Below are 16,765 nucleotides of genomic sequence, written 5' to 3' on the forward strand. Positions count from 1 at the left end.
TCCCGGGGCCCACGGCGGAGGGCCTGTGGGCAGGGGTCCTGAGGGCAGTGCCAGGGCGAGGCTCCAGTGTGGCACAACGCTGGGTGAGGGTGAGGTGGCTGGACTCCCAACGCATCCACTGCTGGGAGTGGCTTTTAGCAGCGCCACCCTGAGACCGCTCAGCCTGCCAGTGGGGAGGGAGGCCTCTGCCCAGAGACAGTCCAAGAGTCACACATTGGCACGGGGGCACTCAGCTTCAAAGGCGACCTCTGCCACGGGCTTACCTCTTTCCTGACTGCCAGATACAGCAAAGCCCAGCTCATGCTGACAACAGCCGGGATCTTCTGATATAACTCAGTTCCATCAAACTACTCAGTGGATAGCAAATTCTGGGTGAATAAAAAAATGTCCAAGTTAAAATTTTCACTTATGAGTCAGAAGGCACTTCAAAATTCCAGAGCCACAGGGCCACTGTGAGCAGGCCATGAGCCCCTCAACAGGGCCGATGGAGAAGCTAGGAGACTGGGCCACAGGTCTGACCTGACAGTGTCCTGGCCATGTGGTTAAATGGATCTCTGATATTCGCTGGTCTGTCGCCGACCTCGCGGAGCCCAGCACACAGCACAGAACGACACACGGTGTGTCCGTATTCTGAATGAAGGGGGTTTTGCTGTATCGTGGCAGCTTATCAAACATCCTAGTGAGTCTGGTACCTGACTCCAGAAACTCGAGTCACACACTGAAGAGGTCACGAGGTGAGAGGTACAGGATGCATCGAGCACGCTTCTCTAGTCACCTGACCACCTCGCCCATCCACACTCAGGGCCCGCAGAGCAGCGTGGAGTTCAGCCACTGGCGCTCTCAACGGCCACACCGACCAGCACGGACTCAGGACTGTCTACAGAACAAAGGCGCTCAAACCAGACAATGACAACTGGAAGCCTGAGGCAGCCTGCGCGGCGGAAGGGCCAGGCCTCCCCTCGGCGGCCCCACTGCCGGCGAGCACCTCACCTGGACCAGGTGCTCTGGCCACAGCACAAACGCTGCAGGCACACACCTGCCGGGGGAGCCGGAACCCAAGCCTATCACCCACGGCCCGGTCTGCGGTACTCTGAGGTAGTTCCTTAACTCAGGATGCCTGTTACCTACTCTCTCAGAATTCAGGACATGTAGGAAATATCAAAATACCCATGCATCGCTTTCATCACAAGTCACTGTAAGTGAGTGCAAAATAAAGGAAACTTGAGTTGCTTTATTTAGCTTCCAATTTCTGGGAGGCTCAAGAGTTTTAAGTATCCTGGACAACAAAAGAAAATAAGACTGTGCTTACAGATCTTTTTCTGCCATGTTCTTTCTTTAGGATTGCTATTTTATTGTTGCCCTTTCTGTTACATGGATGTACACATCAGGTGTTAAAAGGTACAATACATTCTACAACTGAGCACCACTTTCTGTAACTGAACAGGCAAAGAAATTACACTGAACATCAGCATCTGGCAGTATTTTTTGGGAAAAAAAAAAGTGACTAAAATGGGTTTAAATTGATTAACACTATTAAATCACATCTAATATTTGATACTACATGATTCAATACAGCTATACGATACAATTATACAAAATGTGTTAACATCAAAGAATACAACCAAAATTAAGATAGCAAACAAAACCTATATAACTTTTTTTTTTTACAGGAAAATACTTTTGAAGTATGCATGTAACTGCCCATTCTTTTAAAGAAAATCTACTGCAAGCAAAGTTATCAACCTCCAGAAAAATCACACATAGCATTACTAAGCATATCCCCAAAAAGTGTACAATATGCACACTTGGAAAATACAAAATTAAAAAAATTGTAAGCAACAGGTGAGCTTCATATTTATAAGAATGTGAAAAGAAGTCCCGTTTTTAGCACTGTTGTATAAAGAATTGTCTTTTGATGCGAAGTTCATGAGTTGTCCTCCTGTTGGGACCACACTTTACAAAAACACCGTGTTTTTGAAACGAGATTACAGAGCAAGATAGAGCATCTTAGCAATGTCATCTTTTTAAAGTTTTTCTGAATTTTTTACTACTTTATCAAAACATGTCCCTTAGGTGTGTAGGATTCATTTTTAAAATTCTTCCTAGAAACAATATACAAAGGAGAGGCGTGTTTATTCCCAACCATACTCCTGGAAGAAGCTTCCTGAGGCCCAGGGGGCTCCTCTCTTCTCACTGGTTGTTTTTGGCCTTGGCATGTGTTAGGATGTGAGATTTCAGGTTAGTTGACTGAGCAAACTTCTTATTACAACCGTCGAAAGGGCACACATAGGGCCTGTCTCCGGTGTGGATGCGCACGTGTGTACGCAAATTGAAGTCCAGTGAAAAGCGTTTCCCGCAGCCTTCGAATGTGCACTGTCGAGGAGAGACCAGAGGTCAACCACGAGACAACTGACCAGACCTCCAGGGGTCAGTGGCTCTCTGCTTTGGGAAGAACAGCTCTTTGTTTTAGCCAATGCCTTCCCTCTCTGCCCTGGGTGAACTTTCTAGATACTTCTAATTAGTGGGCAGGGATCTCTAGGCCTGCATGCTGGACAGCCCCCAACCGCCCCCCCCCCCCCATGTTATAAACCCAACGTAAGAGAAACACTAGGCAAAATGGCTGGAATCTGGAGCCCCAGTGCTTCTACGAACTGACAGACAGACGGTTAAGGAAGTTCGGGGTATCAGTTACCAAACGGCCCATGCCAGATTTACTCGCTGCGCCGCTGGCCAGCCACTCTCAGCGGTGACCTAGACCCACCACAAACAGCGGCATCTTAGAAGTTCCCCGTCAGTCGTTGGAGCCACCAGCAACTCCTAAAAGCCAATTCTGCTTTTTACTCTGCTGCGCTCCAGCCCAGGCCAGTCCCGTCTGCAAGGCAGCGCCCAGGCGACCCTCCCGAGGGACTCACCAGAGACCACTCTCCTTCCTCACTAGGAGCAACAGTGAGACCCCGATCCTGTGGGTGTGGCCCCTGCATGCTCACCACAGGGCCTAGACCCACAGGGCAGTGTCAGAGGCAGAAGGAGCCGGCTCTACCTGAAAGGGCTTCTCTCCAGTATGAACCAGTTGGTGTCGTTTTAGTTTGGAGCTCTCCACGAAAGCTTTGCCACACTCTGCACAGACGTGGACTCGGGGGCCGTGGGTGTGCAGATGCTTTCTCATGGCAGAGTTATCCCTGAACATCTTTGTGCAGCCCTTAAAACAGAGAGAGCAGCTGAGAGGGTCACACTGCACATTGCCAGGACGACGCAGCCGCAACAGCCTTCCTGACCAGACTTGGCAAAGCCACCCCGCCTGCACTCCGGGGCGTTCCCACAGGACAACAGACAGCTGGGAAAGGCCTTATCGTTTAACGCAAACCCTTGTTTTACAGAGGAGGAAACTGAGGCTCAGAGATGTCACGAAGTAGACTTGCCCAAGGTCACACTACGAGAGGCAGCAGGGCTGGGAGTAGAACCCAGCATCCTGGCTTCCAGCTCCACCTCGGCCGCCTCACCCAGCTCCGCCCCAAGATGAAGTAACAGAAGCACCGAGATAAATGAAGTTAAAGTGACGGCAGTCCACCGCTACCTCTGGTGGGCCCCATAGTCTGTGCCGCAACAATGGGCTGTCACTTTCCATCGCCTACTGTTCCCTCTTCTCTCTGCCTCTTTCCCCTCTTGACAGAGAAAGAAGCAAGAGGGTCTCCAAGGAATGGCAACTACAGAAGAAATTGATTTTGTGAGACACGAGGCAAAGGAAGAGGCAGGCAAATGGACGCCAGAGCGGGCAAGGCGGCGGGCGGGTGGCGGTGCTCGGGGAAGCAGGGCGCAGACGGTTTCTCCGCAGTTGCTGCCCAGCAGTGGAGCGGATGGCAGAAACGGTGAGACAGCACGACAGAGGGAGAGCACAGGCCACCACCCGACAGCTTCCCAGGCAGCAGGGAGGGAAAGCCACAGCACCGGCACCTTGACTTCTAAGCCGAGTTTCCATTTTGAAAATGGAATTTTAAACAATGCAATTGGAAAAGAAGTACACAGAGAAGCCAGAGAAATGGCAGGCAGTTAAGGCCCAACTGTTTTCAAATGCTTGTCTTTCTCCAATTGTTGATTTGAAAAACATCTTCACTCCATTCATAATTCCCCTCCCTTTGTCTCTCTGAAGCTGAGAAAAAGCAGATCCCCACCCAGCACCTCCTCAGGTTATTCCTTCATTTCAAAGACTACATTTGAAAACAATTAGGTGCCCTTCTAGAAGCAACACACAATTAACAGGGTAATAAGAAAACCGTGAAGGAAATGACCAAGTCTTTACTTATTTAGCAACATCCGAAATCATTTGCAAACTTCAATCACGCGCCTGCGTTCCCATAATGGTCCCTGGGTTAGATGCGACCACGGTCTTCAGATTAGGACTGACTTGCTACAGAGCCAGAAGAAGGCAGGCCCTGACCAGTGCGGTCAGCAGCAGTGAAAATGTGGACATCGCTCCCGACACAGCACCGTTCTAGTACGGAAACACAGACTTCCCCAAACGACAAAGCAGTCTTTTGAATTTAAAAACCAGACACTCTAGTTCCTCACTTAATCTATGACAGCGTAAATAAAAAGTGTCAGTGGCTTAGCCGCTCTCTGTCACCTCATTACCGGTGGATGGGCACCTCCCCCTAGCATTACTTACTTTATGAGGGCAAGCTATTGTTCTTGGAGCATCATCTTCTTTAATTTTTCTTGGCTTCATTCTTATCAAAACAAAAAACAAACAAAAAAAAAAAAGAGAGAGAGAGAGAGAGACAGGTTTGTAGGAGTGGGTACACTCAACTAGCATCAATCACATATAGTCCCTGCACGTTTTCCTGCCAGGTACCCAAACCGAGCCGACGGCGTGCTCCCAGGAAGGAGACGGGATGAGAACTCGCACTCCTGAGTGCCGACCCTGGGAAGAGCGCTTCCCATTTTACAGGCAAGGATGCGGATGCTGATGCTGAGAAAGGCCAACCGCGGCCCGGGTGGGCTGCTGCGGCTCGAAACGCACTGGGTCTATGTGCTTCAAACACCTGCTCGTCACGCTGAACCCTTCCAAGTTACAGAAGACCCACAGCCGAGACAACCACAGACCAACCTCCTGGTGAGAGGCAGGGCATGGGACCATCACGTGCCTGACAAAAAGGGCGTGTCTGGGATGCACAGGCTACTCTCCACCTGCCGCCCCCTGGTGGCTCAGGCACCAGCATAAGCCACGAGCTGCTTTATCCATGCACATAACCTCTCTCGAAGGAAACACCTGGGCACTTCAGGGAGGCGCCCACAGGGACAGGTGGGACTCACACACACACAACACAGGCACGCACACATATACTCCTGCCGACTGTGTAGCTTCTCTCAGTGGAGATGTGAGGGACAGTGCAGGTTTCCCAATGCTATGAGCATTTATACTATACAACAGAGGTCTCTGGCCTGCCTCAGGATGGGGGCTTGGGAAGCTCCCCCGTGTGACAAGAGACCTGGTGAGGCCGTGTGCGACAGCGCGCTGAGCTGCTAGCTTACGTACCTGCTCTTTCCACCGAATCAACGGCTGGTCTTTGGACAAAGCTTTTTTTGCACACATTCCCTACAGATCTGTGTGTGGTGGAGGGGTGAGAAACTGAGTCTGCAGAGCAACTAGAAAAGCTTTCAGTTTGTAGGATTGTTCTTCCCGTCCCTAATTCTGCCATCTCACATCTCTCTACAGGGCTCATGTTTAATAAACTGAGTCGATGGTTCCCTAACGGCCAGAGCCAATCTACCCTTCTGTTACAGAAGAACTTTTCTTCTTCTTTTTTTTTTTTTTTTTTTGACAGGCAGAATGGACAGTGAGAGAGAAAGACAGAAAGAAAGGTCTTCCTTTACCGTTGGTTCACCCTCCAATGGCCACTGCGGCTGGCGCACCGTGCTGATCCGAAGCCAGGAGCCAGGTGCTTCTCCTGGTCTCCCATGGGGTACAGGATCCAAGCACCTGGGCCATCCTCCACTGCACTCCCGGGCCACAGCCGAGAGCTGGACTGGAAGAGGGGCAACCGGGACAGAATCCGGCGCCCCGACTGGGACTAGAACCTGGGGTGCCGGTGCCGCAGGCGGAGGATTAGCCTATTGAGCCGTGGCGCTGGCTACAAAAGAACATTTCTGCCACCTTTGAGTTGACTAAACCCTAACAAGATCCTTCTTCACAGCTCATCTGTGAAAGACTTCCTGGTTGTCAGTACTTTACAGAATCTGCGTTCATGAGGTCACCTGGCCCAACCATCCACGCCTGGGGGAGCCTGAGCAGCAATGTATGTGGCAGCCACCACCGCTCCAGGGAGCTTGACTAAGCTCTTTTCTGCTATAAATTCTACAAGACATTTTCAGTCGGGTACCCCCCAACCCCAACCCTGTGGACACTCCTTCTCTCCTCCAAGTTGATCACCATATCAGTTGGCAAAATTTCTTAAGGGCCTGTGTGTACAAGGCTCTGGACTGGCCTTTGTTATCTTAAATAGCAACAGATCCTGGAGTCTTGGCCCGAGTCCACAAAACTAGGCAGGGCGCAAATTCAGTGCCACTGCGCCACCTGGAGGGAAAAACAGATTCAAACACTTTTCATTCTACCTAAATAAGAACCAAGTTTCTAGTTTTCCCAATTAAGAATGTGGATTCTCATCTCAGGGGCAGGCAGTGTGGTGCAGCAGGTTAAGCAGCCATGTCCCACATCCGAGTACCTCAGATTACGTCCTGTCTCTGCTTACAATCCAGCTTCCTGCTAGTGCACACCTGGGGCGGTGGCAGATGATGGCAAGTACTTGAGCTCCTGCCACCCACATGGGAGTTCAGGGCTCTTGAACTTCAGCCTGGCCCAGCCCTAGATGTTGTGGGCATATGGGGAGTGAACCAGCACACAGAACATCTCTCCTGTGTCAATCTGCCTTTCAAATAAATAAAAGACAACATCCTCTGATGGTTCTATGGAAACATTCTCTGTTGACTGTGGAGATGGCTACATGTGACTGTGTTTGCCTCAATTCATAATAGTGCACACCTCAAAAAGGGTGAATTCTATGGTGCAAATTACTTGATAAACCTGATTTTAAAGAGGCCCCTGCATATCTTTTCTCAGAATTATTCCTAGAACTTAGTTTCAAGATGTTTGCTTGCTTATTTCTACTTGAAAGTCAGGGCATGAGAGGAAAGGGAAGGAGAGCTGGAGAGCTCGCTCTGTCTTCCACTGCTGGTTCACTCCCAAATGCCTGCAGGAGCCAGGAACTCCATCAGGTCTCCGTGCAGGGGCCCAAGCCCTTGAGCCATCACCTGCTGCCTCCCAGGAGACTCCGTCAGGAAACTGGGTGGGAAGCAGAGGAGCTGGGACTCAAACAGCCTCTGCTATAGGATGCAGGCATCCCAAGCAGTAGCCTAATGTGCAGCACCTGCCTCAGAACTTGTATATTTTTAAAGATTTATTCATTTGAAAGGCAGAACGACAGAAAGGGAGGCATCTTCCAAACTCTTTCAACAGCCAGGGCTAGGCCAGGAGCCTGGAACTCTCTCCGTGTCTTCCACATGGGTGGCAAGGACCCAAGTATTTGGGTCATCATCTGCCATCTTCCCAGGCACATCAGCAGAAAGCTGTATCAGAAGCAGAGGAGCCAGGGCCCCACCTAGCGCCCTGACTTAGGACTCGGGCATCCCAAGTGGCAGCCTAGCCTGGTGCACCACAACACTCACCTCTCAGAACTCGTTAAGGCATTTTATCATGGAAAATTGTAAGTACGCTCGAAGCAAACTCTTGATTATTTTTCATTATTGTAAGTGATAATTTTTCCTAAAGTCATTTTCAAAATGTGTGCTAGTATTTTAAATATAATTAATTTCAGAGAGTTTAAAACGCATTCGGACAGACACCTTTGGACTTGAGGAATAGCGAAGAAGCTATGGCGGCCAGGTGAATGTAAGCCCCTGCAAGTCGTCCTCACTACAGGGCAACAGATCTGGCACCTGTGTCGGTACTGCTTACTTTCTGCTTGGCTGCACACAGAAAGGGTATTTTTCTAAAACAGTATACTCACACTGAACTTCTGTGCAGACCAAAATCAGATGCTACCACTCAGTACACTCAACCTTCCCGAACTATCACCTGTGTTCTGAAGGCAGAGACAGTGAGGACCCCAGCACAGCCACTCTCAACAATACGAGGCATGTGACCCGGGGCTGACTTCTATCAGCCGTAGACCCAACTTCTCCGCCTCGGTTTCTGACTGTAGAAGGGTGTGAAAAGCCTCTACCTTAGAGCTGTCGGGATTGGAGGAGCCCTGGGACATGGCAGCTATCACCGCCACGAGCTGTGTGTTACATGGGCCTAATTAAGAACAAGTTCAGTCTTAACAAAAATATTTTGCCAGCTGTTAGAGGTTCCGACGTCCCAGACCACCCCTCTAGCCAGAGGGCTGAGATGGAGAATGGGCACAGCAGAAGGCTTTCTTCACTGTATTACAGTGCACGGAGGAGCCAGGCCCCTGACCAGACACTGCCTTCCTGCTCCAATAAAAATGGAAGCCTCCACTCGCTAGGACCAACTGCTCTTTGTGACACCTCATAAAGGCACGTGCAGAAGGGACAACGCTGTGAAGATGGGATCCCCACAGCTCGAACCTGTAGCAGCTTCCTGGCCCGACTTCAGCAGAACATCAAACCAACCAGAAGTCCCAACTGACTCAGACCTGCAGACGTCCCCGAAGCAGAGATGAAATAACTGGAGCAGTGATTCTGTAACACAGAACTAAAGCCCTTCCCTGCCAAACAGGCTTGGCTAACTTTTAGGCCGGCGTGACTGTCCCATGCTTGTGGGGGCGAAGGCCTCGCCAGACACAGCTACCGTCTGCAAGCACGAGTCAGCTCCCTCCTTGTGCAGACAGCGATCCTTAGACAAAACAAAGTGGGTTCAACCAACATGTCCTAAATGACACAGGATAGACTCCTGTGCTACTGCTGCAGAGGGCTTTCAAAAAAATGTTTAATTTACTTCCACCTACTTGAAAGCCACAGCAACAGAGGGTGGGAGAGATCTTCCACCCTACCCACAACAGCCAGGCAGGGCCAGGTGGAAGCCAAGAGCCTAGAACTCTCCAGGTCTCCCACACGGGTGGCAGGGCCCCCAGCAACTGGGTCATAATCTGCTGCCTCCCAGGATGCATTAGCAGGAAGTCTGAGCAGAAATGGAGGAGATGGAAGTCAAACTGGGTACTGTGAAAGGGAATGCAGGCGTCCTGAATGGCCACCTAAGCCACTGCTCCAAAATGCCCATCCCTATCAAGAGTTCTCAGGTATTTTCATCTCCTCACCACATTTCACCTTTACATAAGTCATGTCAAAGTCTCAGCATGGGTAGTGATTAAAAAAGTAATAATAATAACCAATCTGGGATTGGTCTAACAACTCTATTCTAACCCTCCCACACGAGAGGTTTTCGAAGGGCTAACTTGAGTGAATGAAGCATACACAAAGGCTTGATCAGGAAATACAACTCGCTATGTCTCACCCACTGACCACTTTCTGAGGCGCTTACTAAACAGACTGCCCCATGGTCCCACCTGCCCAGTGAGTCATTATTTCTTATTCCTGCCTACCCACACCTGTAAATGATTTACTAAGCAGTCCATGCTGAGGGCAACAGGAACCTGAAACATTCTGAGGTCAGTTTCAAGTCCAGCCCAGCACCTCACAAAGGAGAAGAGGGCAAAGCAGCTGACCTCCTTCAGCCAACAGTGTGGGGCTCAAATGCTGCCTGGAGTCACAGACCAGAGGGGATGAGGGGTGGAGGCCAACAGAGCCGGTCTTGTGGGCCTTCACCAACAAGGAGGCGGTGTGGCCCACAATAGTTCCCACTGCAGTGCCCAGACCCTTTATCTTCACTGTCCATACCTGTCCAGACAAGCAGGAGCTCATCCTAGTCTGTAAACAGACTGCAGGACTGACCGTGCTAGGATCACACTTATCAGCTCCTTGCCTTCCCTCGTGACAAACTATGCCCGTTTGAGGGCAGTGGCTTTCTATACCTGAGCTAAGCCCCCGTGCAGGGATTTTCTGATTGCCTTTTGTTGGAGACTCTTTCTCACACCATCAGGTTACTTACTCACTCTGTCCACCAACAAGTCAAAGGGCCTTTCAAGACCTCTGACTTCCTGTGCTGCATGGAACACATTTCTAGCCTGCTGTGCCGCTGCCCTGGGTTCCACTGCCAACTTTTCCTCCCTACAGTCACCAGCATTAACCTCCTCAGGACATGCAGGAGGATATATATAAGGAATCCTTGCATCTCTGAAACAGTTCTTCTTAAAAATGCTTCATTTATTTTCAGCTAGAGCAAGGGAGGGGAGAAAGGAGGCAGAGAGAGGGGGAAGGAGGGGGATGTAGATGAGAGAGACAGAGACAGAGAAACTGATTAATCAATCCTGAGATCTTCCACCTGCTGGTTCATCCCAAATAACCATAACAGGCAGGGAAAGGCCAGGGTGAAGCCAAGAGTCTGGAGCTCCCTTCATGTCACCCATGTGTGTGGCAGGGGTCTAAGCACTCAAGCCATCATCTGCTGCCTCTCAGGGTACACACTGGTAGGATGCTTGCCTGGAAGCGAAGGAGCCAGGATTCTTAACTGTGCTCCGCTATGTGATGTGGGTACCCCAAGCAGCAGCTGGGCCCCTGCAGCACAATGCCCACCCCAGAGGGTGCTTATCCGACTTTAAGTCTTTATTTGAGAGGCGGGGGGTGTATGTGTGTGTTGGATGGGGAGACAGAGAGATGAGAGAATTTCCTACTGCTGGTTCACTCCCTAAACACCCACACTGAACAGCTGAGGCACCAAAGCCAGGAGCTGGGAACTCAATCCAAGTCTTCCACACGAGGGCCAGGAGCCCAAATACCTGGGCCGTTTGCTGCCTCCCAGGGTTCGTATCAGCAGAAAGCTGGAATCAGGAGCCAGAGCCGAGCACTAAACCCCGTCACTGCAACACGGGGTGCAGGTAACGTATCAGGAGTCCTAACTGTCACCCAAAGGCCCACCCAGACTGCCATTTTTTGCCAATATATTCCACTGATAGGTTTGCTGGCTGAAGGGTTCTATGTTTGTTTTTTTTTTTTTTGGACAGGCAGAGTTAGATAGTGAGAGAGAGAGAGACAGAGAGAAAGGTATTCCTTTTTCCATTGGTTCACCCCCCAAATGGTTGCTGCGGCTGGCGCCGATCCGAAGCCAGGAGCCAGGTGCTTCCTCCTGGTCTCTCATGCAGGTGCAGGGCCCAAGCACTTGGGCCATCCTCCACTGCATTCCCGGGCCACAGCAGAGATCTGGACTGGAAGAGGGGCAACCGGGGCAGAATCTGGCGCCCTGACCAGGACTAGAACCCAGTGTGCCGGCGCCGCAGGCGGAGGATCAGCCTAGTGAGCCACGGTGCTGGCCAGGATTCTACATTTATAGTAAATACAGTTCCTCTCAGAACACCGCTTTATTGTCTTCTACACCTAACTGCTTCTACCCTGTGTTCCCTCTCTTCAAAAACCTTCCCCAACCCTCTGTACCTCCACTAAAATTAATCTGATGTATGCTCTCAAGGTCTCATTCCTCTTTCTGCTGGGCCTTCTGGAAACTCCTGGCCTGGCTGTCATGACACCGTATTCTCCCGAGTCTCCACCCGCTGTCTGAATGACCCTGGCACTGTCACTGGTCCTTTTACCCTCTGAATGCCAAGGCTTCTCCCAAGATTCAGTGCTGGTTTCTTTTCTTCCCAAAACCTCCCCTCTCAGAGCTTACTTACCCCCAGTTCACTTCCTAAAGCCTCCGCAAGTCCAACTTGGAGGTTTTATTATCACTATCTAAAACCAACACTGTTTGCCCTGAATCCCAAGCTGGAAGCTTCTCTCAATTTTCCCCATCACTCAATGAGTGAAGCCTTTATTTGTTTGTTTGTTTATCTGAAAGTCAGAGTTACAGAGAGAAGGATCTCCCACCTATCTGCTGGTTCACTTCCCAGATGGCCGCAACGGCCAGGGCTGGGCCAGGAGCTCCATCTGCATCTCCTACATGGGTGGCAGGGGTTCAAACACTTGGGCCATCTTCCACTGCTTTCCCCAGGCTATTAAAAGGGAGCTGGATCAGAAATGGAGCAGCTGGCGGGTTTACCCACATCGCCAGCCCCAGGAGTGAAGTTTTTAATGTCAATCTTGACTCCTCTCCCTCCAGACACAGTCAAGCCAACCTGCCTCCAAAACTTTCCCACTGACTTCTTTACCCACGACTGCCCTAATCCCAGTGCAGGCTTTTACTAGCTCTTGTTCAACTGCCCTTTACATCTTCCTGCTCTACCTATACCAATCCAACCTGGGTGTGGCTGCGGATACTTCTCCCAAATTATAGCTCTGGGCACGCAGCCCCGCCTTCTCCACTGCTCAAGAACCTCTAGCAGCTGCTCACTGCACACTTAACAAGTGCACATACTCTGGCACAGTATCCATGATACAACCTTAACCGTCATGCCACAGCAGATTAGTGTGTGTGTGAGGGTCTTCAGACAGTTCACGGAGGGGCAGGCGTTATGGTACAGTGGGCTAAGTGATGCTTCCAGTCCCAGCTCCTCGACTTCCAGTATCTCTGCCAATGGATCCTGGGAGGTGGCAGATGATGGCTCAAGCACCGGGGCTCATGTCACTCACACACAAGACCTAGACAGAGTTCCTAGCTCCTGGCTTTGGCCTGGTCCAGTCTTGGCTGATGGTCTCTTTCTCCTTCTGTCGCTTGCCTTTCAAGTAGATGAAAATAGATAAACATTTAAAAGTTCAGGGAAGTAATTATTATGAAAAACTTTATGCATGGATTTTCAAAATTTCTGCATTAAAAAACTTTAAATTTCATTCCTCTAGACTTTCTGAAGCACCCTTATATACCCCACAGCTACAGTTTCACAGGAGAAGAGAAAAAGTAAAAGAATCCTCTCCATCAAACGTAAGGAAATTCTCATACCCATTTGGGTAAGTGGGAAACTGAGGTTGAGTGTCAGGATCTGCCCACTTTTAAAGGCAGAGCTACAGAGAGGGAAAAGGAAGGAGACAGAGAGATCCATCTGCTGGTTCACACCGCACGCAAATGGCCATAACAGTCAGATCTGGGACAGGTTAAAGCCAGGAGGCAGAAACCCTATCTGGATCTTCCATTTGGGTGGCAGGGGCCCAAGTACTCGGGTCATCTTTTGCTGCTTTTCTAGGTGTATTAGCAGGAAGCTGGATCGGAAGTGGAGCAGCCAGGACTCAAACTGGCACCCTGATATTGGATGCCAGCATTGTAAGCAGTTCAACCCAGTGCGCACAACACTGACCCCCAACTGTGTCCTTAGAGGATGCAGGATCACAAAAACCTATCCTCCTGAGGCTGCCCTCGGCTAAATTTCTTGAGTTGTCTCAGGCTCTGTTCAACCCCAGGCAGGCAAAGAGATGAGGCCTTACGTTCCAGAGTTTGAGTTTATTTTGTTTAAAACAGCCACGTGGGAACATAAGGATAGCTATTTCAATACACTGTGTGCAACTTTATCTACGCAAAAGCAACACCAATTCTGGAACCCAAGTGTGTTTGCCTCATCTCATTGTCTGCTGCCACTCACATTAATAGCAGAGTTACTACTAAAAATAAAATGCTTTTGTTTTCAGAAGTTTCCCTAGAGAAAAGTGCAAGCCATCACTGTGACTCAGGCACAAAGGAAACATGGCTGGCAAGACTCGAGCACTTTCTATAATTAAAAGCAAGAAAAGTTCTGACAACTTACCTAGCGAACTCAGCCAGTTGTTTAGGGTCTGAGAGGTCAATGCCGGGGATCCCTCCCGGAGGAAGCTTCTTCCCCGTCATGTACTCTGAGTAGTCAGGAGGTGAGTTCTCTCCGATGATCTGTTCTTCAACCACCGTCTCGTGGTCAATATCTTTTTTTTCATCTGAAACACATGAGATTATCTTAGCTGAGTAAATACGTTTTAAAAACTGTGAAGACCCCGCTCCTCTCTGCCCTCTCCGGAGTTCACTGCCAGCACCTTCGCCACTGCACGTTCCCAGTCCCAGCCCACTGCTCTAACACTCATTTTCAGCTTCCTTGATTCTCCTCCTCCATCTCCGAGTTCTGCTTTTTAGACACCACACACATCTTAAACTTCCGACGTGGTGGCACTGACTTGAATCGGACTTCCTGGCTCTCAGCCCTTGGCTCGCCTCGTCTGCCTTCTCACTCCAGCTGTGCAGGCTTCAGCTCTGCAGTGTGCGATGGACTACCCAGCCTAACCTTCTGGACTGTACACACACAATCACCACTGACAACAACTGGTAAGCATGGCTGTGTTCCACAATGGCAAGTTCTGCAACAGCAGGAAAGTTGGTCCGTTTTGGTTCCAAGTATCACCGCAGTTTGGATATAGTTGGCTCTCTATAACTGTATGTATGTGTGTTACTGCCGTCTCAAGTCAAACAGGCTTAAAACGCAGTGTGGACTCCATGTATTAAACCTCCTGTGCTCTAGGCACCACTTGGGGCTGGGACGGTGGCTCAGTGGGTTAACGCCCTGGCCTGAAGTACCAGCATACCATATGAGCACCGGTTCAAGACCCGGCTGCGGCACTTCTGACCCAGCTCTCTGCTATGGCCTGGGAAAGCAGTGGAAGATGGCTCAAGTCTTTGGGCCCCTGCACCTGCGTGGGAGACCTGGAAGAAGCTCCTGGCTTCAGATCGGCGCAGCTCCGGCCATTGTGGCCATCTGGGGAGTGAACCACTGGATGGAAGACCTCTCTCTGTGTGTAACTCTTTCAAATAAATAAATGTTAAAAAAAAAAAAAAAGTCTTCTCTCCGTGACACAATTTGGTTCTTATTATCTCAAACCTAAAAGACAATAGGAGCGTAACTGGTTTTTACAGTTCTGTTCTTCAGCAATGTTGCAAAGGATAAACAGGTACAGAAACCATACTGAAACACCTTCACTCACGGTGCTACACAGATCACTTTGATTTGACGTTCCGTGTCCTGTGCTATCTGTTCCCCTTCAACACACACAGTACCTCCGATTTCTCCTTTGCTCTTTTTTTTTTTTTAAAAGATTATTTATTTATTTGAGAGGCAGAGCCAGGAGGAGATGGAGAGAAGAAAGAGGGGGAGAAAGGGAGAGGGAGAGGGAGAGGGAGAGAGAAAAGTCTTCCATCCCCCGCTTCACTCCTCAGATGGTCATAATGGCCTGAGCTGGGCTAGTCTGAAGCCAGGAGCCTCCTTCAGGTCTCCCCCACTGGAGCAGGGAGGAGTCCAAGCACTAGGGCCATCCTCTATTGCTTTCCCAGGCCACTGCAGAGAGCTAGATGGGAAAAGGAGCAGGGGCCAGTGCTGTGGCATAGCGGGCAAAGCCGCCACATACAGTGCTGGCATCCCATATGGGCGTTGGTTTGAGTCCCAGCTGCTCTACTTCTGATCCAGCTCTGTGCTATAGCCTGAGAAAGCAGCAGAAGATGGCCCAAGTGCTTGGGCCCCTACACCCACATGGGAGACCTGGAAGAAGCTCCTGGCTCCTGACTCCGGCTGTTGCGGCCATCTGGGGAGCGAACCAGTGGATGGAAGACCTCTCTCTCTCTCTGCCTCTCTGTAGCAATGCCTTTCAAATAAATAAATAAATACATAAATAAATCTTAAATTAAAAAAAAAAAAAAGAAAAAAGAAAGAAAAAGAAAAGGAGCAGCCCGGACATGACTGGCACCCACATGGGATGCTGTCGCTGCAGGAGGAGGCTTAGCTTACCATGTCACAGCCCTCCCCCCCACTTTTAAAGAGTTACTTATTCTAAAGGCAGAGTCAGAAAGAAGGAGAGAGAGAAATCTTCCACCTATCCGTTCACTCCCAAGATGGCTGCCAATGGCTGCGTCTGGGCCAGGCTGAAGCAAGAGCCAAGAGCTCCATCCTGGTCTTCTACACGGGTGGCAGGGGCCCGTAGCTGGGCCATCTTCCGCTGCTTCACCAAAGCACATTAGGGAGCTGGATCAGGAGTGGAGCAGATAAGACCGGAACTGGCTTAACCCGCTGTGCCGCAATGCTGGCCCCTTTCCTTGGCTGTTTTCTCCTTCTTTTCCCAATCAGCCCGTTTCTCTCTTGAGTTCACTCACAAGTGCCTGGTGGGAGGCATTCAGTAAGCATGATCTCCTCCCACTCTGCTCTCTCATCTCCTCTCTCTGAAGCCAGTGTCCCCTCCAGAGCCTCACTCAGATTCTCTAAGGGCCTGTTGATCCTATCGCTCCAGCCTCGGATTCCTACCTTTTCTTTGAACTTCTAGATTACTTCTTATGGATAAGACTAACAGAGTCTAACTCATTTCATTTTGAACTTTTGTTGGCCTTGCCTCATGCTGGAGTGGAAGTGCCCAGAGGCCAAAAATATCCTACCACCCTGATGCCTAAAGCAGACAATAAGTGCTGCCTGATTTTCAGCACTAACCCGAACTCTGGTTCTCCAACAAATTGTTCTACAGAGAGCAGTAACACAGTATCTTTCCGAAGTTAAAGCTGACTTACTTGTTCAAACCTTTCCACCCATGTTAACAAAACAAGACCCAGGAGGCTGACGCTGTGGGGTAGTGGGTTACAACTCTGGCCTGCATCCCATATGGGTACCAGTTCAAGACCCGGCTGCTCCACTTCTAATCCAGCTCCCTGCTAATGAGCCTGGGAAAGCAGCGGAAGATGGCCCAAGTCCTTGGGCCGCTGAATCCATGTGGGAGA

The 16,765-nt window shown here is 50.1% G+C and overlaps 1 protein-coding gene across 1 annotated transcript in view; it reads right to left on the reverse strand.

The window, feature by feature from the left end:
* Positions 1-1,211: 1,211 nt before the first annotated feature.
* YY1 (YY1 transcription factor) overlaps positions 1,212-16,765 on the reverse strand; it is a 31,545-nt gene continuing 15,991 nt past the window's right edge. The window contains exons 2-5 of the mRNA XM_062181545.1: positions 13,797-13,959; positions 4,664-4,724; positions 3,041-3,199; positions 1,212-2,373 (exon numbers count right to left, since the gene is read on the reverse strand). Of these exons, the coding sequence (XP_062037529.1) occupies positions 2,191-2,373; positions 3,041-3,199; positions 4,664-4,724; positions 13,797-13,959 (566 nt within the window). The 3' untranslated portion in view covers positions 1,212-2,190. The remainder of the gene's footprint in view (positions 2,374-3,040; positions 3,200-4,663; positions 4,725-13,796; positions 13,960-16,765) is intronic.

Source organism: Lepus europaeus, chromosome 22, assembly GCF_033115175.1.
Source record: "Lepus europaeus isolate LE1 chromosome 22, mLepTim1.pri, whole genome shotgun sequence".
Classification (NCBI taxonomy): domain Eukaryota; kingdom Metazoa; phylum Chordata; class Mammalia; order Lagomorpha; family Leporidae; genus Lepus; species Lepus europaeus.